The 27,666-nt window shown below is 32.2% G+C and overlaps 3 protein-coding genes across 3 annotated transcripts in view; 2 read left to right on the top strand and 1 right to left on the bottom strand.

The window, feature by feature from the left end:
* The window catches only part of LOC124367836 (probable cytochrome P450 304a1), a 51,944-nt gene extending 34,977 nt beyond the window's left edge, over window positions 1-16,967 (bottom strand). Inside the window, exon 1 of the mRNA XM_046824981.1 lies at window positions 14,697-16,967. The gene's annotated coding sequence lies outside the window, so the exon portion shown is untranslated. The remainder of the gene's footprint in view (window positions 1-14,696) is intronic.
* LOC124367837 (putative inorganic phosphate cotransporter) lies at window positions 518-20,514 on the top strand. Its single transcript, XM_046824984.1, has 10 exons — window positions 518-711; window positions 4,853-4,951; window positions 9,853-9,992; window positions 11,207-11,437; window positions 11,519-11,606; window positions 12,264-12,484; window positions 13,411-13,560; window positions 14,670-14,802; window positions 16,961-17,202; window positions 20,229-20,514. Exons 2-10 carry the CDS (start codon window positions 4,897-4,899, stop codon window positions 20,409-20,411), a joined length of 1,443 nt encoding a protein of 480 aa, XP_046680940.1. The 5' UTR covers window positions 518-711; window positions 4,853-4,896; the 3' UTR covers window positions 20,412-20,514.
* Window positions 20,515-24,116: 3,602 nt separating this feature from the next.
* The window catches only part of LOC124367835, a 57,936-nt gene continuing 54,386 nt past the window's right edge, over window positions 24,117-27,666 (top strand). The window contains exon 1 of the mRNA XM_046824979.1: window positions 24,117-24,350. Coding sequence (XP_046680935.1) covers window positions 24,312-24,350 — 39 coding nt within the window. The 5' untranslated portion in view covers window positions 24,117-24,311. The remainder of the gene's footprint in view (window positions 24,351-27,666) is intronic.

Below are 27,666 nucleotides of genomic sequence, written 5' to 3'. Positions count from 1 at the left end.
TGACTAAAAATTATTTTTGAGTTAAATTCTAACAAACAGATTATTTAAAGGATGGGTACTCACCAACTGCACACTGAATTTGTTCTGTCCATATGGTCTTTTAAGTATTTATTCAAACAACACTCTTATGCAAAAAAACTGTTTGAAAAGTTACTAGTTCCAAAGTGAAAATCGTTGTGTAAACAAAAATGTAGAAAATAAAAATTATGAGATAGGTTATACTAAAGTTGTCATACAATAAAATGTTATCTTCAATTTATCACATGTAATATTTTGCTCTTTTGTTAAAAACTTATATAGTTTAAAATCTTTTAGTTAATTAATTTTAAATTTCTTTAATCTTACTTTATTTTATATCTAAAATGTCTTTAATAAACAAGTAGACTGAATAATTCAACCACACGCGCAGTCCAGTTTTATCTGAGTAGACTGTACGAGATTCGCAAAGGTGCTAAAAACGTAGAACGAGCTGTGAAAATTCAATCAGCTGTTTTGCTCCTGTAGCCAGGCAGTCATTAGACAGCCTCTTTAGCACTAGTAAGTATTAGACTAACATTCTAAGGAATTTGAATCTTGATTTATGATAAATTTTTAATTTTATAACTTTGTCTTTCATGGAGTGAAATGTACAGATTATTTTAAAATATATTATTTTGTTTTTAAATCAAGAAGACAAATATGAAGAACAGTTTTACAGTATTATTTAATAAGGTAAGTAACATTGTCTTAATTTCTCACTAGTGCTTAGGCCTATATAATTAGATGATTATATATGTACCAATTTTTATTAAGTTATGGTATTAATGTGACAATTTATGAGTTTGAACCTCGAGTTATTGGCTAGTATATTTCACCGAAGCTCCAGAACTGTGTACAGTATTTGTAATAGTTGGTAAAAATTGTTCAACATTAAAAGTAAATTTGCTTGAGTAAAAGTTAAATTTTAGTCATACATAGGATTTTTAATTAATGATTTTAATTTTATAAATATCATTATTTCCATTATTTATTAAGAAAATTGAGGAGAAAATATTCAAACACAACTTTACGACTTTGAAGAGGTCAGAGAATTTTTGAAAACTGCACGCTAATTTGAATAATGTAATATAATTTAAATTCCTCTTAGAAAAAACACTTCAGAAACACTAATTTTTATTGTGCTAATAATTATTTATACCTGTCTACTTGTCAATTTTACTGAACCAGTTCCATAAATTAATTTAAATTTTGGGAGAAAATAATTCTCAAAGAACTTCAGGATTTAGAATACTCCAAAGTGGAGAGATTCCCTCTGGATTTTTTAAATTTAACATGTTAAAATTAAAATATCCAACCTCACTTACATAATACTATAAGAAATTAATATAGCATTGTTCTTTATTTATCACTTGACAACACTATTAAAAATCTAAAATTAAAAAAATCATTTTAATTGTTTTAATGCAATTAGAAATTAAGTCCAGTAGAACAGAGGGGTCTTAAAACAAGAACTCTTAAAAACAATTTGTAGAGAATTCATAGATTAAAGTAGTATTGACTTTTTCAATGTGATCACTTTATGATGTTTTGAAATCAAGGTAAAATTTCGTCCTCCAATAAATGTTGAGCTGTACAGTATTAAGATTCCAAAGGTATATTAATTTAACTGTTCAAACTTCAAACTAAATTTCAAAAGTGCTGTTTGAGTCTTGCTGGATGTTAGGTTTCAGATACGTTATCAATATGTAATGTTTACCAAAAATTAGATCCGCGTATTAGCTATTTTGTATATGTTTATGTAATTCACCCATTGCTTAGCCAGCTGGTAATGTGTATAATCCATAAAAAATGCTACGTAAATTACACTGTTGCAGCATAGTCGACTTTTCAATCATGTCACTCTGATGAAAGACTCAAGTAACTACCGAGCCTTTTTCAGTGCTTTGCATACTAAATTACATCAGATGTTACCATAGCCTCTATTCATTGACCTATTGACCTTAATCAAGACTGATTAGAAACACATCTAACATCAGAATTCAATATTCATTTCATATTTAAGAATTTGTGAACATTTAGGAGTGCACCTTTTTGATTCCCTTTCATACATGCTATCCCTGAGAGCAGAGAACGGTTTCTTATCTGCTGTATCTCACTGGTACTCAATTAGATAGAGGTATTATTCTAGGAAATGAAAGATTTGATATACTTTTGCCATGCTCAGGAATCAACCACTTTGACTAAGGTGGTCAGAACTCCTCATAAGGGTGAGACAGAAAAAGTAAGTTAAAAAGAGGAAGGATTATGGAAATGATGAGACAGTTGTGCACCTGATGAGACAATGAGAATACCTCTTTATCTAGATTACACCTGGATAAACCAGACAGAGCTCTTTTGTAGTCTAGTTGTCTTTGATGTTGAATTGATCCAAAGAGTTCGTTTTTAAATTCTTCATCTTTTTGAATCTCTTCAGGTGGACTCTAGATTCCAGGTGTCAAGTCTGTGACAGTGTCAATTTCAGACACTGCATTAAGCGGAAAGATGAAATGGAGCTGAACTCAACATTTGCATTGGATCGACCCTTCCCACCATGGCTACGTTATGTGAAGAAGAAGGACATCTTAAAACTATTTGCAATATCATAACCAAGCAAATTAGTAGTTTTTCTCACCTTTGTCCAATACAGCTCTGTCTTGATTGCACCCTGGTTTCATGACCATTGTCATTCAATTTCATTGATTAACTTCATTCATTTTGATCAGAAAAACCTTCTTATAGTTTACTTTTAGCTAGTATCCTGCAAGAACTTAGCGCGGAAAAAGTTTTGGGGGGTCCAGACAACTGATATTTTCCCTTAGTGGAAAGAGAGTAGTTTTTTGTTGTTAAGAACGATCTTTCAGCAGTACATGTCATTAATACTGAATTATTTAAATAATAATAATCATTTACTAAAAAAGTAATTGAAAAAATTGAAAATTTGGAGGTCCAGACCCTTTAGACCTCTTTGCTGGCTACGTCCTTGGTATCCTGTTCTCTCATTATGACTAACATTTTCTTGTTTTTGTGCGCTGAATATCAAAAATATTATTTATTTAAAATTAAAATGGTACTATTGTTATAATTGGAAAACTCTTCTATTTTATAAAAAAGGTATAACAGGATTCGCTGAGGTTGCATGCAAAATTTCAAATTTCAATTACAGGTCATTTAAATCTTGGAATATCATGTGGACAGAGACACAATGACACAAAAAAGCAAATTTTACATCCTCGCAGCAGAAAAAAGAAAAATTGTGTCTGCCTACTACATGAGAGGCATTAATGACGCACTGCCAAATCCAATGGTTGGACATGCAATAACATAGACCTCATTCTTCTCTATGTATAAAATGAAGTTTTATGCAAAGTTTAAAGTATACAGATTAAATCTTTTTGAGGCATTATGCCACATGATATATTCACATTTTTTATCATTAAGATGGGTTTCATAACAGTGACTTAACAATAAAAGTCTACACATCAAGTCACCAAGTAATGATGTTGTGTGTATTGGGATCATCAAGCTACAGCTAATGCTCAGCGAATAAGTGTTATAACACAGAATAACTAAGGAATGTTTTAATATATCACGAATAAGTAATTACACTACTGGAATTAAAATAATAATTTCAAATCTTAAGAATTATTCTTGTTTGATAAATAAAAAAAATTGTTTGTTTATATAAGTTGTGAGTCTAATTCACCTGAAGTAAATAGTTCCTAGAGTTCTTTGTGATAAGCGTAGATTACTCACTAGTGAAGTTACCAAGAACTGTTTAGTGTATTTCACTAGCCATTGTTAACAAGGTCTAACCTTGAATATTACTAACTGGTCATTGACTGTTAATATTCTAATGAAAGAAGCTTATGTTTGAATAAAGGGGAATTTCCCATTCTTAGTGTTGCTGAATTGATCTTTAATAATTTCCAAAATATGTTTCAAACCATTGTTTTAATAAATATTCCTTCAAAATCTCAATTTTTAAGTATATTTCGATTACAATGAATATAACAAACAGTTTATAAATTAATACACCAGATAAATTTATGACAAAGTAAGTTTTATGGTCAGAAAAATTATGTTTCGAGGTTCCATTAATTCCATAGCTAAAATTTGTACATATATAAAATAAAAGTAAAATTTCTAAAAACTGTTGCATATTTTTTCATATTAGGATCCAATGTATTCAAATAAAATTTAAAAACCAAATACATTTTTATTTTTATTCTCTTGTTAAACATTAAAAAAGTAATATAAGGTTTAACGGTTTCAATTTTATCTTAATTTACAGTAAAAATTTAAATTTACTGTTGGAATAAAGAAATGTTAAATATTTATAGTTATACACCTATCACACTAATATCTAAGTTTTTTTATCCAATTAATGTGCAACATATACAAATCAATTATGTATATATTCCATCATAAATATTTATTTATTTCCTTATTATTAATGTAAAATTTAATCAATAGTTAAGAACCCTTCATTATTATAATTAAAGTGCGTTATCCATTTTCAAAACAAATTTATATATAGCATAATGCTTAACATTGTATACTATAGCAAGAGTAGTATTATTATATTGAAAAAGTTATTAGGTATAAATTATATTAAATTATAAATATTAAGAAAATATTATTACATTATATAACACATTCATTATGGAAGGACGCAGTAGTAACTGTATAACTCTTTATAAAAATCATCAATAATAATTTAAATACAAAATATTAAGTTTCAAAAGTTTTCTTGCACCTTTAATTAAAAAATTATATTAAAACAACAATAATGGAAATGAAAATATTTGTAAATTTAAAAACACTTTTTTTGCAGGTTAATGCCTGAGAATCAAATAAATTTATGATATTTATCTGACGATGACTCACTTGGATGTTGAAGCTGAGTCAAAAACTCCCCATATGGAAAAGGATGGTATGTTAATCTAGATTATAGGTGATATTTATACTTTTATGTCCTATGTTTGCTTTACAAAGTCTGTCTGTATGGTTTATGTCAATTCATCTGGAGTCATTTTAGCAATAATGTAGCCAGGAAAAAGTTTTGGGGGAGTCAAGTCAAATGATATATTTTCTGTAGTGGACAGACTGTAAGGCCCCATTTTATTCCTTAAAAAGTTCTTGACCTCTTTCTATGTTGAGAATGTTATTTCAGCAGTTCATGCAAATGAAAATTTGGGGAGATCCGGACCCCTTGGACCCCCTCGCTGGCTAAGTCCTTGATTGTTAGAGACTGTGTGGTGGTTTCGTTTTCATTAAATTTTAAATTTGAAGGTAACATGTTCATAGACAGTTCTTACATTGTTCTTGCATATGGAATACAGAATAAAGAACTTGATTTATTAGCATCTTACCTTAACGATAGAAAACAAATGGTGGTCCAGGGCCAAGAAAAATCAAGTTTTAAAGGTGTGAATGCAGGAGTCCCCCAAGGATCTGTCCTTGGACCATTTTTATTCATCATATCAATGAATGACATAGCTTTTAATTTACCTTGCCCATCAGTTTTATACGCTGATGATACTACACTTTTGAGCTGGAATAAAAGTTTGGATACACTGCTTGAGGACGAAACACAAGCCATAGAAACTGCATTAGAATGGTTTGAAGCAAACAACCTTGTTGTAAATAGTAACAAAACAGAAAAAATTATTTTTTCCTTGTCTCGCTATATTTATAAAGATGTAAAGCCTGTAAAACTGTTGGGACTTCACCTAGATAGTAGATTGAGCTGGGACCAACACATTCAAGAGTTATGCAAAAAATTATCTAGAGTCACATTTCTTTTACGTAAGCTTTTGAATTCTGTGACAACGAATACGCTAATTACTACCTATTATGCCTTTTTCCATTCTCATCTTAGATATGGCATTACACTATGGGGTAATAGCTGTGGTTCTCAAAAGGTTTTCATATGGCAAAAGAGAGCCCTAAGGGTAATAAAAAAAATAGCAGTCGTGGGACTGCCGATAGAAGTGAAAACGGAACTATTAAGTTGAGAGTAATTAAAACTGTATGAAATTTTTTATGTTTTATTTATTAGTTACATATGATGGGTTAAACAAATCATGAACAAAATATAAATACAAAGTGGTTGAAAACAAATTATATGAAATTTTTTATGTTTTATTTATTAGTTACATATGATGGGTTAAACAAATCATGAACAAAATATAAATACAAAGTGGTTGCAAAAATAATTAATATACAATTATCTTAATTATACATAGTATTTATATTTACACAAATTTCAATGAATTCAAGTTTGAACATTATTTTCATTATTTACATCATTGTCATCATTAATTTTGACAATACTTAGATTATCTGTTCGTTCAATCATTTCATTGTATTCTAAAAAAGATACAATAGGTTTATGGTAACTGAAATAAGAAATAAAAATGTTTGATTGAAATTTATCTAAATATCGTATAAAAAACAGCATCGATAGTCGTTTTATACTTTGTTGTACTGACTTTTCGATCATTAGACATAGTCAAACCTAATGTTTCATTCAAAATTTCAATTAATGATAAATTTTTGTCATCTGCGAAGTTAATATTAAAGTCTCCGCTTAATATCAATGTTTAAAAATATATTCGTTGTTTTCATTATTCATTTATCTGTATAAAAATATTAATATGTTTCATACTCACTTTTATACTGAAGTCAATGAATTTAAATTCAATAAATAAACAGTAATCCTTCAATTAAATAATTACAATAATAGTCAAATTAAAAATTCACTTATATAAACAAAATCCAGTACACACAAGTTGAACTTCCCACGTGGTCAATTTAACTTTACTTATGTATTCTACACTCTAATACTTAATGTACAACGCGTCACATTTACAATTACAGATGTACTGCTACTATAACGTATTGTTGACGTGACTCACAAAATTATACTTATCCAAAAAGCGTCCAACGCGCACATAATACAGTCAGAAATAGTCGATGTATTAGTGTATACGTGTACACAGGCTACTGCGCGTGCGCTAGTCTGGCTCTCCATAGCTATAGATATACTATTATCATTAGCATATTACATTGCGTAGATTTAGTATTAGGCGTTTAATATATCATAAATAGCACAAAGTGACTAAAATAGAATAAACAAATTTTCCAAAGATTATTACCGTTTCCATGGAAACCACTTTAGCATGTCGGTGACCGCGAACCGAGGATTTTACCCTCTACCAAAACGCTCAACGCGCCTAAAGAAGTTTTCACTTCAAAAATGTCCCAGAAAGAGAGTCCTGTGAGCCTTTTTTTAAAGAACTACAGATAATGACTCTACCTAGCCTATACATTTACTGTTGCTTGGTTGATGTTAAAGAAAATCTACAAACACTCAGGGTTAGACAAGAAGTTCACAGATATCCTACTAGGAAAAACCATATGATAGAAATGTTACCAATAAAATTAGAAAAAAACTAGAAGTAGTCATTGTATTATGAAATTAAAGATGTTCAATAAACTGCCTCAAGAGGCATGGCATGTAACATTAAAAAGATTTAAGGCAGTTTTAGAACATTGGCTCAAAGATAAAGCGTTTTACTCTGTACAAAGTTATTTGGCCTGTACCTTAAGATTTTAAAATTAGTGTAGTACCCCCTGTTTATTTATTTAATTGTTAATAATTTATCTATTACAATTTATCCTTTTGTAAATTTTTCTGTTATATCGTTGTTAAATTTTTAAATTTTAGCTAAATTAGAGCTAAGCCTGGTTGATGAAAGAATGTAATAATTATTACCTGTAACATTGACTAAGCCCGCTAGACAAGTTTGTTAATGTACACAATATATAATAGTGGGATTTAAGCTTTAGCATAGAATGACTTTGTCGATTGCATATTTTATGTTTAAAGATAATAAACTTTCTCATTTCTCATTACAATTATTTTTTTTTAATTTTAAAACTAAAACAGCATATTTTAAAATTGAGAACCCATAATCATGTCAAAAACAGCTGTCATGATCTTTTAGCTCTGCAGCCATTGATTCTGCTGAAGGCTGGGTTGAAATCAACTGTATTATATGCTTAACAAAATAACATAAGCTGCAGTTTTATAAAATAAGTAATTCAAACAACGTTGAAAGATTTCATTTTAAAATTTGAAGAAGATTCAAATTCAGTACATGCATTTTCAACACTGACAAGAAGCCAGCAAAATGAGGGATGACAAAACCAGTGGTTCGATCCTCATTGGTTGCTGGCAAAATGGTGACCAAAAAGCTAATGTACTATTCCCAAAATCCTCTTTTCTGAAAAGAAAGAGTGGGTTTCTGATAAAGGCAGACATATTTTCTGATAAATACGGCATTGAGATTAACATAAAGAGTTGCCAGTATATTTTTATAACATCCCGATACTGGATTGTCATAGTTGGGATCTCAATGCTTCTATGAACCTGTTGAGATAGGGTTGCTAGTGGATAATAAAACTGTAATTCCAATGCTACCATGAGAGTAATAAAGTTTTATAAAAAAAAAACACAGTATGTACATATAATCCTTTGAGATTTGCAAAAGAAAGAGGGCTACTAGAAAACTGAGTTGGCTGCATTAGAAATGGCAGAGTCTTTTGCAATAACATTTGTGATATTTAATAAGAATTGGGAGAGATTTTGTGACATTATGTGACAAATTATTTATTATTAAATACTAGATAAGATAATCACTATAGAACTTTGATTTTATATCCGTAATGAAAAAGTCTTTTCAATTAGATATTGACAAAATGGTGGTAATCAACTTTTATGTGAAGGTACTGCTTTCAAAAGGGAGCAACACTCATTTTGTTTTTTCTTCTCAGTTCTAAAAACATTTTGATATGTTAATTTTGCATTCTAAATTCAATTCTATGTGTTTTGAAAATAGTTGTGTGATACTTTTGTGTAACAGTATTTTTGTGTTTCTTTCACAATCCTTCCATAGCAACGTGGTTAAAACAGCGTGAATTCAAATCCTTTCTGAAGTTGCACTTTTCATCACTACCATTGACCTTTGTACTGTATCTCCTCCTTATTATGTTTGATAAGATCCTCTCACAGGCCAGTGACCCATGAGGATGGGTAGTATAAGGTTCAAACAGGGATTGGCCTCTCCTAAAAAAAATTGTCAAAAACAAACTTCACACAAAGAATATAACACAGTTTATGTGTTAAAAAATTCATGATGTAGAGCCCATTGACTTTAAAAAAAATGCACACTCAACAATGCAACTCTATTTATTTTGGAAAAGAAAGTATTTTAGTAAGAACATATAAAATTGCTGACTGCATTTATACATCTATTTGACAACTATTTTAGTAAAAATATTAATTATGTATTTTTAAGTTTTTAGTGACATTTGGCATAATTTGACGAAGACTACAGTTTTGTTACATGTCAACTCAGCAACATTTTATGTTTTGTTTACATAATCATTAACTGTATCAGTGCCATAGCTATTGGTGGGGTTGAGGGGGTCAGGATCCACTCAAAAGCCCTAAAAATAAAACTAATATTCATATAACTGCAATTAAACTTGTTTAAAGTGCAGCAGTTAAATGTTTTACTTTGAATTAGGCCTATCTAACATATTAAAATTTAAAATTTATTCCATACTCTCTGATATAATGTTCTGTTCAATCAGATTCATCCCCCCCTCTCCCCCCAAAGGCACTTGCCTAGTTACGTCACTGATCATCATTAACTACATTCACCATCATACATCATTCGCTAAAAGATGACTAATTTAAAAAGTATTTAATGACTAACTAATTTGTAAAACTGTTTCAATTTATTAATAATACTTTTATTCCAGTGGAAGGTTGGTTCAAAAAAAGGTACATACAGGGGTACATGCTGTTCTTTCTAATGTTCATGGCCTTCAGTTTGCGACTCAATTTATCAGTAGCCATTGTTGCTATGACAAACAAAAAGAATGCAAACCTCGATTTTCAGGTATGTCGGTTTTATTTAATAATTTTATATAATAAAGATATTCTATTTCGTTCGATAAATTGTTACTGTTCTCTATTTATTTAGAAAATTAGATTATGAAATTCCAGAAGTTTAAAAGTAGCAGTACATTTTTTGCACATGAAAAAGATTTCTGTTTGAGAGGCATTTTTTTGAAATCTAAGGAGGCATTCAAGGCCACTCTTCTGCCATCTTTTAATAACATATATGGAAAAGTTTGAGTCTGATCTATAGGTAAAGGAACTTAGAATATTAATTAGTTTTGTTTGATTAGCTGCAATATTTTTAGTTTGTAGGAGATAAAAATTTTCCTTATATGAGCATCCCACTGATAGGAATAATGATTTCCTCCTGAAAAACTTTAGCTTCTAACTGTAGGATGTGTTGTAAATATTCATAATTTATTAGTAAAATCAGTCTTTGTTGCAACAATCCACACATGTAGTTAAAAAAACTTTATTTGTAATTTAAAACTTTATAAAAATACAACAATTACCGCAAATTACAGTTTCAAGATATCTATTGTACATAAAAAGTCAAATACAAAAATTTTGTAGTTGTTTTTGAAAAAAATAATTATTTACGATTTCTTTGTAAAAAAATAAAAAATATAAAAAATTTATTTTTAAACGAGTTTTTTTTAGATCTTAAAAGGTAATAAGCTACTTGTTAACAGTTTTAATTTTAGAGCATTAAATTTATAAAGAAGTAAATGAAAACAACATCCTAGTTTATTGATTTTTGTCACTTATTTTTCAACATAAACATAGATTTAATACCACTAGTTAATTACAACTCATATTCCAATAATTAAATTAATTTTGCAAGGCCTTTCAGAATCAGGATTCATAATTCACTTGTGAAGTTGCAAAATTAAATTGATCATTGGAATACGTGTTGTAATTTATTCACTAGTGGTATTAAATTAAAATATTTCCAATGCTCCAAGAATCTTCATAAACATAAATGGTCCAAACAGGTCCCTGTCATTATCCAACTCATTCTTGCTCTCCTGTAATTGCATAATAAATCCTTAAACTGCAAAACTTGGAACTCCTTGGTTTCCAAATTCTTTTGTAACAAAATAATTTTACTACCTCACTTCTTTTACACACCTTTTGTAAAGATCTAGATGTGCAATGCCTCCACCTTTCCCGATACTTGTTATTTTCCGTTAATGCCCATACTGTGTTCAGGAGCTGGATTGGGACCTTAAGACAAGGAGTAAAATACTCAGTTCCTTCTTCTGGGGCTACTTGGTGATTCAGTTACCAGCAGGTCAGCTAGGGCAGATGTTTAGTGTTAAACAGCTACTGTTGATCTCTAATATCTCTTGTGCGCTGCTGGCACTCCTCACTCCCACGGCGGCCATCCATGGAGGATGGTTCCTTGTCTGTGTCATACGCTTCTTCCAAGGCATCAGTCAGGTATGATATCAAGGATTTATTCTAGTTAGTATTTTTAACGTTCGTAATTATCTTCGATGTTTAATCACTTACGTTTCACAGGGATTTTATGTTCCACTTGGTTACACCCTCACGTCCAAATGGGTACCAATACACGAGAGGAATCGCTTTGTTGGATTTTTCCTGAACGGTAGGACGACTTTTTTACTTTTGAAATGTATGTAGTAAAAATAAGTAAACAAGTATCATTTAAAAGTTAACTCAAAATGTATTAAAGAAATTGCTGAATAGCAATATTGGCAACAATATAAAACAATTCTAAATTTAAAATTAAATTACAAAACTATATAAATATTACTTAAAATATGTAGGTATTGTTTAAATAAAAGTTAAGATATTCACATATATGAAAGTAACTGTGATGATTATGAAGAGTATAATCAGAGAAGAATTTAAATTGGTCTAAGAGGCAAAGAGAGATATAGTTTAATGGTGATAAAAACTATATATCCACTTATAAAAAAAACTATAAATTATAAATTTGAGTTGATCCTTCAGAAATAACCATAATAACATAAACATTAATTTTATTACACTATGCTTTTCAAAGAAATACCTACAGATTTAAGACTGAGAGGTCATTCATTCCTAGAGAGATTAATAAAAACTTGCATCTGAGTTTGGACTTTTTTTCTTATAAAGGTTTATTATTCTCAATTAAAATGCCATTGATATAGAAAAGGACCCCTAAAAAAGAAAAGGTTTGCCTGAACATTTGTTTCTTTAAGTTAAGTGTAAAAGTAAGTGGAAGCTCTGTTGTTACTTGTATACATGATTGTTGCTGCAGGAGCTACTATTGGGGCAGTAGTGTCTCTGGCAAGTGCAGGTATGTTAGCCAGTAGCAGTGGTGGCTGGCCAAGTGTGTTCTATGTCTCCGGATCACTAAACCTGCTGTGGGCTGCTCTCTGGTGGCAGTTGGGAGCAGATAGTCCTGATACTCACCCCACCATCGACCCTCGTGAGCGAGATTACATCAATGAGGACCACGCCAACTTTGCTCAATCAGAGGTCAGGCTCATTGTTAGACCGGTACTTTTGAAAAATATTTTTGGTACATTATTATACTTTTTGAACAAATCTCATAAAATAAAATGATACTACACAAAGTTAGTCCGTAAAGTATTGGACCTCTCTTTACGAGACGGACCACCTGACACCTGATACGGTGGTGGAGGAAGGACCTTTCTGAGACTGCTGCCAGGCATTTCCCTGTGCTTTGTTCCATGTGGCATTGTAGTGGCAAACTACATGCACTATCGATGCATTTCACTATCGCTGAAGTCCTAAGCAAAGACTTAGCAGACACTTTACCATTTTGCTTCAGCGATAATCTCTGTGACACAAAGAGCATTAAATGTCGAATCTATGGGTGATATTCAGATTAAATAATGCTTTAGATAATTCAATATGGCCAAATTTCAGTGAAGAGTGAACTTCAACAACCAAAATCCAGAAACAGTTTATTTTCAAATCTTCATGTAACATTTCAGAAATTGTAGATTTTGAGAAGCCAATTGCTGTACAGCAGATCAACGGTTTTTGTTGTTTAATGCAGAAACATGTTCATTCAATGTTTACAATATATCCGGCTGAAATGCCTACCAAGTTGCAGATACCTTACAAAACTATGTAAACTCTTTGCGTAATATGTTTAATCATAGTGGAATGTGACAAAAGTCTGTGTATAAACATGTGAAGCAGGTGGCTGTGACTTGCTGACTGGACGGAGTTCTGCGAATTCCTAGAAGCAGTCTCAGAAGGATCCCACCCTCCATTTGATATCTTATCTGAAGCAGTCAGTTGGATAATAATTAGCCGGAAAAGAGAGGTTCGATACTTTTCAGATAAACCTCATATTAAAAAAATATTTTATCCCCTTAATTTAATTTGAAATACATTGTGTTAAAACTGACCGTACAACCTTCTATGTCCAGACATACCCAACACCCTGGAAGGCTATATTTACGTCTGTACCTGTATGGTCACTCATAGGAGTAGCCATTGGGAACGGTTGGGGATTTGCCATTATTCTCACCCAGATTCCGGCTTACATCAATTCTGTACTGGGCTTCAATATCAAGGAGGTAACAAACCTTGGATTCCTTTCTTTATTGTTGTAAACATGTCCATATTGTGATCGCAGACTAGTTTTATGTTAAAAATTTAAAATAAACTATCTTAATCTTGCATTTCTTCAAATAGAATGGCATTTCAAATAAATATGTTGTAAGTCTTTTGTATGTATAACCCAGCAGGGATCACTTTCTGGTTTATACCTTCCAGATTAACCTACCACCACAGCAAAAACCGATGTGTCACTTAAATCTGGGCAACCCTATGGAAGTCCAGGAATGGCACATCACTAACCTCAAATGTCGAGATTCTGGGGTGCAAGGGTGGTTCGTTAGGTCTAGTCTACTGCGGGAGATGAATGTTAGAGTTTGATGGGGTTCGTTCCCTCACTATCAGAGGTTCTAGCTAGCCTCAACAAGGGTGTGCCACCCCCTGCTTGCTTTGACTGGAAAGGCTGTTTCAGAGCTGACCTCCCCTTCTTCCGGGGGGACATGACAGATTAGTGCCCTAATTATTCCTCATCGATCTTGATAGAAACCCTACCCCCTAACCCATCCTGAATATCCTGTCACTCCGGAAGCAGCGCTAAAGTTCTTACATGACTAAGTGCAATTTATAAGCTTCTTGTCCTAAGAGAACAAAGTTTTTTGTATAACCCGTCTTATATCATATAAAATTGAAAATTCCATCCAACAGGAGTCTAGTGCTAATTTTAGACATTGCTTGGTAAGAAACTAAACATTATACACTCAATTATAAGGATGCATCAGGAATACACTTTGTACAGTTACTAATTTAAAATTATTCGTATTATTGAAAAAAGAATCCATATACCAGTTTGAGCTGTGAAATATTCTAATTCTTATTTTTTATTTTTCAGCAAAGTAACTCACATTTTCAAACTTATTTAACTTATTGCTCAGAGAATCCTGAAATGTTAGCACAAAATTATTAGACAGTAAGATTTCTATGAAATTTCAATTATGATGTTTTCAATTCATGATTCCTCTAAACTCATCAGTACAGCTTTAATATGTAAGTAATGTTCATCATGCAACAACATGAGTATTATTCTGTACAATGATTATATACTTCACCTGTATTTGTGATGTACACTCAGAATGGGCTACTATCAGCTTTGCCATACCTGAGTCTGTGGATCTGCTCGTTCCCAGTTTGTTGGCTGGCCGATTTGTTGGAGGAGCGAAACATCTTATCCACTGTAGTCATCCGTAAACTCTACACATCATGTTGTGAGTAACAACCATATGGTTTCGTTTCTGCAAAGACGATCAGTGTTTAGTGTTAGCAATGTTTTGGGATTATTTAAGGTTTTCACAATGTTTGGGTTCAGTATCTATCCTTCTAATGTGTATTTTGTATTTATAGTACCTTTATGTTTGTGAATATTTAACTGGATCTACAAAAGGTGGAACATTGTTTTCTCAGAGATCTACCCTAGTCCTATCTATCTTTATGCAAATGACACAAATGTAACAGTTTCTAAAAAAAAACCCAGAGATTCTGTTAACGTTTTATTGTAAATAAATTTAATTCAAAATAAAGACATTTTAATTGATCCTTTAAAAGTAAGATAGTATTCATTCTTACAACAATCCTCATCAAACATTTTACTTGGGTCCATGGATTGTATGTTTCTCTGGGTTCTATTCAGGAGCCTCTACTGTTGCTTTGTTAGAAGCAAAAAGTATTTCAGGATTCTTATGGAGACAGTGATCCATATCTGTATGCATAGGAGAAAATTTAATAATTCGTAGGAAAAAAAACATTAATATACAGTTTTATTTTGATGAGTTAAACAGTTCTTTGTAAGTACGAATTGTCTAACAAATACAAATACCTAAGCCATTCAAAAAAGCCAAACGCATTTAAAGATAATTCATTTCGCCAATTTTCATAAGAAAACAAGAGGGCAACAGACTTATTTACAAAATTGGTGCAAAAATGTTAATTCTGTGTGGGTTCTCAAGTCCCTAATATTATGTCAGTTCACTTTTCGGCTAACATGAAGTGTAGTCTCATGTCCCAGCAGATCTGTTGAAGAAGAAAGTTCGTGCACAGTTTCCAACATGTATAGAGCCATTTAGTGAGTACCATGCCAGTGTAGCTCTCAGAGAGGAAGGTCAGCATTCAGGCTTTGTTGAGACATTTATCAAACAGAAATGTTGCAGTGGATGAGGTATGACAAGTACAGAAGTATGTAGGCTGGGATGTGAATGCAAATCATCCTACCTCAAGTATTATGTGCATATATCCTGTAGCTGATTCTGATCACAGTAGAACTACTAGTAATGACTATCATGATTTGCTCTGGGAAGAACCATTGTAATATAATTTAAAGACCAATAAAAGAACTGAAACAGTAAACAGTGCTAAATCTTTTGCTAGATAATGTAGTTCTGGATATTACAATGGGAAAAGCCAAGGTAATATCATTGTGTCAGCTAGATCAGAACGTGTTATTGGCCTGAGAGACATTCACGTCCTCTTTCCATCATAATCATCCAATCAAAATGTACCCAATGTCCATAAGCATATAGGTGCACGTTTGCAATGTAGAAAGAACAAGGCTTGTTATATTGTCTTCACTTTTAATCACGAATCAGAGTGCCACACTGCTACTTAAAAATGTAGATCATGTGTAAATACACGAGTCTTTAAGTTTCATGTTACATACCTGATTCAGATACATTAAATAATATTTGTATTATGAGAGTACCTAATAAACAGATGCGTCATAAACAAAAGACAAGATGTCGTGATTTGAAAATATCATAACAAATTTCTCAATCCCATGGCTGATAAACAGAGGGGTTCTCAATCGAAAATGTTAAGCTACGTTGGAAAGGCACTCACACATCTATGAATAATATTGGTCAGAGAGTGACATGTATCTTCGTCTTGACGAACACACTTTGTTGTACTTAGAGTTATGAATAATGTACAAGATTTTCATATAAAATTATAGCTCTGGTTCAGCCAACTGCTTGCACTCTTATTCCACAGTTGCACCTTGTTTGCACCTCTTGCACCCATGGGCATAGCTAGAGCCAATTTATCGAAGAGACCCTGGGCTACTTGACGTTCAGAGTATGCACTGTTTCATTGTTAACATTGTATGTACGATCATTCTCCCTTGATAGCTACAGGATGGGTACTGGGTACTGATAATGTTACCCACAGATTATACTAAGGTCAAAGTGGATATTTCTTCTAATATAATCTTATAATGGCATTATACATATTGTTCGTGATTTGTAGCCATGCATTAATTTGATATTGATATACTAATCCTTCATCTTCCTCAGTCTTGTATAGAGTATTGTTTTGATGTGGGTGATTTTCTCTTACATAACCTCAAAAAGCCTCACCCCACTTCTGTTGTTTAAGGTCTGGGCGGCGGAGCTGTGATGGTCTTGTCCCTATGTCTGGTGGAAAATAATGCGGTGGCAGCCATGACACTCATTACGGTAGCGGTGACTTTCATGGCCTTCATGTTCAGCGGATTCAACATCAACCACCTGGATCTCAGTCCCAATTTTGCTGGCGTGCTGATGGGTCTTTGTAATGGTCTGGAAAACGTCAGCACTATCATCGGCCCTCTCAGTGTCGGCTGGGTTGTTTCTGATCCTGTAAGTATTATTCTTAATTTTACTATTGATAATAACTCTTACATAAAATGTCCTTCCCCAGTATTGTCCTGAACATTTTCACACTACATTATACGTGTTTTTTTATCATTTATTAAAATACAGTTTTGTTAATCTACGAGTATTTTACTAAGCCATATTTACACTTGTAGCAAAACCTGTTTAGAACCAATATTCCGTGTTCTTACTTTAATGTTTAGAAACAATGTTTAGAGACAGAAAATGAGTTTTCATTATTGACGACGGAAGCTTTGAAAGGATAAGATTTTGGATATTTGGCATGTTTATACAAGTATATCACTAAATATATAACACTACTTATGGAGGATTGAATTCTACTCTCTTCGTCAGGTATAACATATTTTGTACTTAAAAAAGTACTTAAAACCTACAATGTAAGGCAATGGATTGCCGCTAAAAAATAAAAAATTATCATACCTGACAACAGCTTGAAATCCAGACAGGAGAAAATTAACCCAGGCGTTGTCACTACACATAAGTCACGAGCACAAACACGGGTCACAACCGCACAAGTGATAGTGGATCACTATATAACACGAAAAGTGATGGTTATAAACAGTGTTCCTTTCACATAACAATCAGTATAAAAATATAAACATATTTTTTGTTTATGACACATTTTATTTAAAATATAGTTCCTAAACATTTCTCCCCAGTGATATTATTAGTATTGGCAGATTGTTGTTTAAAAGACCATCCTGTAATTCTTTGTCGCAAAAATCATAAGTTTCAAGTAATCACATTGTGTTTAAGAGAATCTATATTTAAACTTAAGAAATACTCTTAAAAACTCATTCTTTTCTCGGTCTTTAAGTACTTTTAATATTTAGCTCATCATTGTTTGTTTAATACTGATTTTAAAATAAAAGTAATAGCGATCTTACTTAATGTACCATGTTAAATTCTTGAAAATAAAAAAGCTTACAAATCACAAAGTTTCCAAATTAAAATTTACTACCAAAACATAAAGTTTAAAACTATTTCCTTTTGGTGGCCACTTGGAAACACAAAAAAAGCAAAGTAATAGAAAACTAAAATTGTCAATTTTTTCTAAGATAAAAATAAAATTTAAAAATATTTTCTACACTTAGTCAGAAATAAAATTAAAATAAAACATTTACTTAGATGTAAAACACAATATTAAATACTGAAATCAAGTACGGTACTACAAATTTTACGTTTTAAAATTAAACAAAAAAACTATTAATAACTAGACAGGATTGTTCAGAACATTTCTTTGTCCATGCTCATTAGAACCTGTGCAGAGCCTGCAGCTGTTATCACTCACTTAAAATATGAAATAAACAAATCTATTGATGGTTTTAAACTGAATGTTTATAAAATGTATTAAAAATAAGACAGTCCAGTTATTTTTTTTAAATTTCACACTTAAGGGGACTGTTACCCAAAAAATAAATAAAATAATAATTTTTTATTTTTCCTTATTTTTCTTTGGAATGTACTGATTTCATTGCAGTAATTTGTTTTTTCCTATGATTACTATAAGTTGGTAAAAAAATATTATTGAAACCCTTGCATGTCATTTTTCGACACTAACTGAACATCAGTCATGTTCCACTAACTAACACTTTCATATATTTCACCCCGCATCATTGTTTTGCTGTATTTAACTTTTTATGTTGGCTATACTGTCTAGCAGCTTTATTTCAGGTTACTATTATTGTTACTACTGTCAAAAGAGGATGGGAAAGCGGCTATTAAAATTAAAATCTGTCTCGGGTAAAGTAAAACTTGAGGATGGTAAGGGATTAGGTGGGCAGTGTAGGCTAAGTGAGCCTAATATTAAAAAACTGCAGACCTGATTATGGCCTGGCCATAAGGCGAAATGTGCAGAGTGTTGGAGAGATGAAAAAGACAATATGGGCAGTGTACTTTCACATGATGTCATCAAATGATAAACCTACCCATCAGCTATGCCCTAAAGACAATGAGACATGGTGTAAATATAACCTGAGTTTACTTACCAATGAAATGTATGACCATGATAAACATTTTCACATCCCTGATTGTGTTATGAGTTTTATAAAACCCATATTCAAAGACCTTTCAGAAACCAAACTGTTGGAGCGTTGTTTGAAAGGGAAAACTCAAAACCAAAATCATTGAATAGTGTCATTTGGTCCCTAATACCAAAAAGAACTTTTGTAACTCTGCCTACCCTTAAATTTGGTGTTTACTCTGCAGTTTGTAGCTTTAATGACGGCTTTTCTAGTAAATTACAAGTTTTGGAAACATTAAACCTACGTCCAGGGAACAATTTTGTAAAAGCGATGCAGCGCCTAGAAATAGTGCGAGTGAAGGAAGCGGACAAGAAAGTTCAAGAACTAGATAAGAAAATAAGGAATAAGAGAGCTTTGAAAAGAAAACGCCTTGAAGACATGTTTACACAAAATGAAGACCCAGATAATCCATCCTACAGCTCAGGAAACTACTAGGCTATTGTAGTTAAAGACATTTTCTTCGATTCCCGTAAGTTGTTTTTTTTCTATTTAGATGCAAGTGTTCTCAGCCATTTATGAACTTAGACCTCTCAAACTTTTACCACTTGTACTTTGTACTATAATCTAGGTCGTGACCAAAGGGTTTTACAAAATAAAAAGTATTATCTTAGAAATAAAATATTTTTTGTGATTTCTTTAGTTTTAAAAAGGTGAATTTTTTAAAATTAGTTTTTTAATACTAAAAGATGATAAATTGTTATTTTGGTTGGTCATGAACTATAAAAAGGTGTGCTTTAAAAGACAAACAAAAATCAAAGCTCTATCATGACTCATTATTTTAGAAACCTGCATTAAGTTTATATGGACTAAGATAGGCGGTAACAGTCCCCTTAAAGTTCAAATTAAATATAATTGAAATTGAGCGAGTCAATTAAGTATGCACATGATTTCTAATAACAGTATTTTCATCTAACTTTCTCTATACTAATGATTCCATGTATATAATACTTAGCTCTATGTTTTCAGACATCAAGTGACCAGTGGCATCTGGTATTTGCGATCACTGCTATGGTTTCTCTCCTGGGCAATGCCATTTACGTCATCTTTGGAAGTGCTGAACTTCAGCCCTGGGACTCTCCCTCTGGTTCGAAGAACTCCAAAGAGAACTACAGAAATAGAGTTAGAACAAGGCTTTCCATTGCAATTTAAAATACACCGCTAAAAGTACTGTGATCTTTACTATTAGACTAGTAGCAAAGTATTTAAATCAGACTTTTGTAAACTTTGAGAATTAAAAATAATTAAATTTTAATGACTTTGATTTCCTTAACATTTTATTTCAATTCAATTTATACAGCCATAATAGTCTAAAGGGGAGTTTAGCATAGATATGGCTAAAATGTTGAATATACAACATGATTTTAGTTTTTTAATGAGATAAATTAGTTTATGAGTAAAACATTTGGACACCACTTATGGCATTTTGATTCAGTTTCTATAAAATCCTAATTAAGTTAGGATGAGCACTGAGCACTTGTCACATACCAACATTGGATCATACATGGCACAGTCATTGTTAAGAAACTCTTTTAAAATTGCTCTACTAGATTCCCTATCCTTCACATTCAGAAAAAGGCAAAATATGATGTTAATAACATATCTCTATTTACGCAGTAGGGATTCTGAACAAATTCTTCAAACATTGTTTAGATGAATTTCATAGAAATTAATTATTGTCATATCGGAATTTCAAGATATTTTGAATATTTTTACTGATAATAGCTTCCTGAACCTAAAACCATAATCCGAAAATGTATATTGTATAGGTAATGTATGAATGGGATTATGCAATATAACTCAGCCTTGTGAAAACAATATCTACTGTAATCTTAAATCGATTGAAGCTAAACTTGGTACAGAAATAGAAAACTGGCCTTGCTCTTTGGCTGTCTTTCCCTCTAGACTGTTCACATCCTCATGACATTACCTAAGGACAATTTAATGATATTTTTAGGTTTTTTGTGGGTCGTTTTGTGGTATTATAAGACGACGATAACAAACACCATACATGGGACTTGAAACTATACAATCCAGTACGTCTATGTATTCCATAGAGAAACTAGAATTTTCATTAGTATCTACTAGTGAACCACCCTATTAGGCACCGGGCAATGACAAGGACCAAACTTTTCTTAACTTCTTTATCGACAAAGGTTCGGTTCACAAAATTATCTTATAATTAAGGCCTGCATTGACCTGCCGTATTACCATTTACGGGTTAATATAACCGTTAGTTTTTGGTAATGTAAACATAAATTCATCTCACGTTCTGTAATAATATGGACTGGAATAGTTTATATTAGCACCTGCGCGAAAATGTAAACCTCAATACAATCCCTGAAAGTTACAGAAGAATAGGATTAAACGGATAAATGTTTCATTGTTTGAACGCCTCTTGAGAGTTAACTTGTTAATTATCGAGCTAAAGTATCACTTGCATTAACTATAGAATATATAACTGATGAGATAGCTTTAGAAAGCCTCTAGAAACCAACCTTACTGGACAGGACAAATTTTAATTGAATATCCGGACACTTAAAATGTCACAATGCATGTTATAAAACCTAATCTCCCAATTACAACCACGTGGAGCTACAAGCTTCTCTTTAATGAAAATAACAATAGGTTACAATGAACTATAATTTCTCTGTCCCCTATAGTAAAATCTAAAGCCTTCTGAGCCACAAGCAATTCTGAGAAGATTAACATTTTTGCTGATAATTTAAAGACCCGTTCATTAATCATGGAGAATTAAGCTTTATTAAGGAAGTTCGTGAATATCTTGGTAGTTGAAACTGTGGTTCTTTCCGTCTATGAATAAGACTACAAAAAACCTAGTGTTATTATTTGATACCTGTTAAACTTCTGAAAGAACTTAAGAAAAGTGTTTAACTATTTTGATTCAGCGCAATAATTCTTTGTCTTGAGTATTATTTTTCAATTCAGTGGAGGGAGGTGACATAAATAGTAAACAGTTATAAACCTGGAATCCCATCCCAACCAAGTTATCTCATATAAGCCAATCATCTTTGTTTATAATATGTGACAGTGTTAAAGAAATTATTACCTACTAAAGCATTTAAAACCATTGTCAGTAGAAAATTATCTTTCCACACATCACCAATTTGGAGTTATTGAGAAAAATTAGACAATAGAACAGGATAATAAATTCATAAGTTTTATTAAGAAAGACATAGAAGCACGAAAGTATTGCTCAGTAGACTTGAAAACATTTGATTTGAAACCAACATGAGGCCTCAATGGGCAACCCTTAATGGCTGCATACGGTGTGGACGGCGGGGTGGTGACCGTCGATGTCACCGGTCTGGCCGCTATAATGAGACCACGGCGCATGTGCTATGCTTCTGCATGCTTACCGACGTTATCTGTGATCTCTAAGCGGCACGACGCGATGCTTGACCTCCTTATCTCTTTTAGTTGAGGTGCGCCAAAACAGCGTGTCCCTCTGGACCGCCTATTGGTCGGCTGTGGGGTCCCGGACGACTTAGTTCTTCTTCGCTCGGACGTGGTGGTCAACGATGATAAACGAAACCATCCTAGTCGTCGATGTCACCATGACCAATGAAGATGGTTGGCGTTCCATAGTCGAGGCCAGGGAAAGAAAGCACGCCGCATATGTCCCGCTCACTCAGTTTCAACGCGCCGCCGGCAGCTTCACAGTAACTGTTGATACCTTTGTTGTCGGTGCATGGGACACAACTGGGACATCCTGACCAATGAGGCGTTGCTCTCTCCTACTGTTGTGTCTCCAAGGCGAACCAGTAGAGCCGGGACCTCTATGTTCAACATGTAACGGGTGCGGTTCAGTACCGTCAAGATCAATAACAGGATCTCTTGCTGTCAAGATAAGCTCATAAGACTTCATTAATGTACTGGAATTTATTTAGTTATTACGAACCTGCTAGAGAAGCGGCTCTATACGAGTTTTTGATACTGTTATTAATATTACTGTCGTTTATCGTTTTGTTATTTAGTTTTTTTTTAATAATTGTTATACGTTTTAATTAGTAATAGCCTAGATTAGCCATGGACTGGTATTACTTATTTATTATAAATTATTATTATTATTATTATTATTAGATGTGACATATTTGTGATTGAATCAATTTTTAATGCCTGTTTATGCTTTTCTCATTATTATTCATAAATGATCTCGTTTGTTAAAAGACTAATAAATCCAGAAAAATAAAGGCCCAAAATACCTTAACTCTCTTGTCGGCGACTTAGGTAGTTTGTTATCGTATGTGAAGTAGATCTGCTTTCTAGTTTTCTAACTTTCTAGTAGTAACTTCCTGTTTTGTCTCAAATATGTCATATGTTTAATTTATTTTCGGATTATATTAATTTTAATTTCAATTATTTTTACTTTAATCGCATAGTTAGGGCATATAAACTGGAATTCGCAATGATGAAATCATAAGAAGCCGGAATCCTACGTTTCTCTCATCACCTCCGTATTTGGACAAATTCAAGTGTTAGTATACAGTGCTACCTTGTGCATGTGTATATGTCTTTGAATGGATAAAAATCTTGAATCCATTATCCAGTTACAATGTTATACCTTACTTCCTAAGGATACAGTAATTTGTTATGTGTATTTGCACATAGGTACAATACTATTCGTCAGATATCAGACTAGAAATTAATACATTCAGGTCAAGTATTAAATATTTCTTGGCATATGACATTCATTATTGGTGTTATTCAATTAAACACCAAACAGCATAAACCGAAATTATAAAGTAACAACTCTTATAGTACGCAATTTCTTCTCGGCACGACATCGTACATTTAAATGGCAGTGCCTCATGTCATCCGACCTGATCCCGATGTCGTTCGTTTTCAATCAGCTCGGTTGTCTGCTGTCTGTCAATGCAAGATGTGTGAAAAATGTCGGTCAAGTGTGTGTTATTTTTGCAGTATAATTTAAACAATCCTCTTGGGTTTTTATTCCATCAATAAATGTCTTCTATGATACAAATTTTAAGTGTTATTCAATTAATCTAGTTTTCATAACAATAAAGGAAAATGGCTCAATCTTCTCAAACATTTTTAGGAACTTGGGAGGTAAGATTAACCTTTTTTACGTTAAGTTTATGCATAATTAACATTATTTAAATTAATTACGTAGTATAACATTTAAAAATTATAAAATATGTAACGTCTGCAGTCATAATATTTGTTTTGTATCCTTAAATTGATTGTTAGATGTAGCAGTAGTTACAAATAATTGAATAATATTAAACCTATACATTCTGAAAATCCCTTTTATAATAAATATTTGTATGTACTATATACTGTATATATACTCCAAAAAAAGAGATAATGCAATGTAATTACATACTAAACATGACATGCAATCATAATATTCACTTCAATGTAATGTATATTTTAATAGTAAGACCATTTTGATGAAAACACTAGGCCTAGCAGTATCAATTTACATTAACGTGACCATGGAAAGGTATGTTCATTTTTTTTTCCTGAAAACTACAATTTTTCCTGAAAACAATATTGAAGAAAAAATTCGTCGGCAACGAAAATCAAAGGAGCTACGATTTTTTTAAATCCTCTGAAAACTCCGTTTTTGACAGTTTCCTATAACTCTGCGTCTGCTCAAACTCAGTATAGCCAGATTTTAAAAACCGATTATCATACCAACAACGAGAAATTATCGTACTTTCATATAAAATAATCGTACCAAACACATTTAATGAAAAAGTATGTTATGTTTGTATAATAAATTATGTTGTAATTAACTTTTGGTTTGTTTCTTGTATAAATTTGTCAAAAATCTTTCATGGTACGATAATAACTACCCATCGTGTATCTTACCGGCGCATAAAATCAATGAAATTATCGTACCTCTGGCAACACTATCCATATAGGCCTATTTGACAGTTTGGTAATACTCCGCGCCTTCTCAAATAAAGAAGGGACGCCATTTTGAACTACCGTTGTTCCTCCACGTCTATTCTTAACCTCCTAGTTCAGTAGTGGTAATGGCACACCTTTGTGTTGGATGTTCGGTATCTCACGTGGAAGCAATTCGTAAAGACGAGTCTGACTAATACGTTAATCCTGTCAACGATGCCTGCCCGCTGCGCAGTGCTGCGCACTGCTGCGCACTGCTTGCTCTTTTAGAAAAAAAATTAACTCGAGCTTGCAAAAGTCGAATCCCAGATCACGTGATGCCCCTGCTCCTTAACGCAATAATGTCCGAAAGGCATAAATATAATACAATAATATACTTTCCCCCCAGTTCATATGCACCTGTGATAATAATACTTGGCTATAAATGCCCAACCCATGAAAAAAAAGTCCATTTTCCATGGTCACGCTAATGTAAATAAATACCGGCCTAGCATAGTAAGTACAGGTAAACCGAATGGTACCTTTGCATTGGTATATTAGGCCTAAATATCATTAATTCATAAATAAGTAAAGAACCTTAGACACGTCTGTTTACATACCTATTGAAATTTTTATGTAGGCTTAACAGGTTATTTAAATTATTTTAATCATTATAATCCATATCATTTACTTAAAATTAATGTCAAGAGCTATAAGAATAGTACATTTGTAATGAAAATAATTTCATAATAAATGTAATAAAGTTACCTAACTGCAAAAACAAATTAACCTAGTTACTAAAGTTGTAGTTACTACTGGATTACACTGACTATTGGGTAAACCATACACAGCCTTTTATAGTATAGGTGTTTCTGATGTCGAAAAAATGCAGTTTGTTTTGAAGAAATAATGTTGCCAAAATTTTGGATTTCTTCAGACGGATATGAACTCCAGATTCAAATAATCAAGACTGTGACAGTGTTAGATTTTTTCAGACACTGCACTGAGCAGAACATGAAATGGAGCTAAACTTAACACTCACAATAATTAACACATTGACTTGGACAATAACACAATAACAATTCACGCCTAGAGTTGAAATCATCGCTTTATGCCTTACAAGGGATCCATGCGAAAAGAACTCTTGAATCTTTCAAAATAGCATATATTATGGTATTTGAAAGGCACCTCAGGTAACATGGAATAGCAGTATGGGGAGGCATAACATAATTAAACGTATTGAAAATCGTCAAAATACAAAAAAAAAAAAAAAAAAAATAAAATACAGTTTATAGGCAAGTTTAGAAAAAGAGAAGTTTAGCTTGTAGAGTTGCTTTTAAAAATCAGAATATTGACAGTCTCTATATATTCTTGAGACAATATTATACTGCCAGGAAGAGGCGTTCTCCGAAATGATCTCCAGAGCTCTTCACACTACCTCACATACAGCTATATTTTAGGGAAAAACAACCTGGGAAGAGAATTGTCAATACTCTGCCAAAAGAAATGAAGAAAAATCAAGATAGTCACAAAAATGAAGCTAGCAATGAAGAACTCGCTCCTGCAGAAAAACTACACAATATGTACATTTTCATGAAATGACACTATTCATATTGTTAAAATTGTGAATGAAGAATCTCTGTCTTCTGACTTGTCACCTGACATGCAGCTTCTATGAATGTAAACATAACCTTGACAAATCGTGTGTGTTCAATGTGTTGTGTATGGTCTAGTTTTAAAGCCTGTACGGACAGTATGTGTAAGGCTGTCAGACAAATTAAAATGCAAGTTTAATCACGCATTGAAAGCTAAATATCCTAATGTTTTCCTAGAAAGAAATAAACACAAAACTTAACGTCAGTTATGTGACACTTATAATTTTTAATAAAGGCAGTGGTGATTTAGAATGTCATGTTGGCAGTGACAAACACAAGAATAGTATTAAAAATATTGTAGAATGTGCAAAAGTTAGTGTCTTATAAATTTCAAAAGTTGGACAAACAAGTAAGTGCAGCTAAGGTACGATGGCGTTTCACCCATTATATCTCAATCTAAGTTAAATATAGGTCTAGGCTAATGATTGTACACCTATTATGTTCAAAATATTATTTAATGATTCTGAGACGGCTACAAAATATTGCAGTGTGGACTTCAAATCTTTGAATATTTAATTATGTGGTTTCTAATAAAAATTATATACCATACTTTTGATAAATAACCACATTTAAAAAACATTTATAATTTAAGTCTGTACTAACTTATCATAGATGGTGCAAACTTTAGAAATTCTGGTAGATGCCTCTATACAGTTGAAAATTGGTAGAGAATTTAAAATTGAATGAAATTTTATATCTATATGCAACTGTATGCTACACTTCAAAGCCCTTTGAACTACGAATGTTCCAAGCATGTACATATATAATTATAATTTTCTTTTGTACGCAAAAAGTTAATTAAAATAGTTCAGCATTAAGATAAAATATTCACAGCCTTAACCTGAGAAATTTATAGCCTCTCTGAGAGTTTTCTG

This window comes from Homalodisca vitripennis, chromosome 8, assembly GCF_021130785.1.
Source record: "Homalodisca vitripennis isolate AUS2020 chromosome 8, UT_GWSS_2.1, whole genome shotgun sequence".
NCBI classification, from domain to species: Eukaryota; Metazoa; Arthropoda; class Insecta; order Hemiptera; family Cicadellidae; genus Homalodisca; species Homalodisca vitripennis.
Note: the sequence above shows the minus strand (reverse complement) of the source record. Positions and strands in the feature narration are given on the sequence as shown.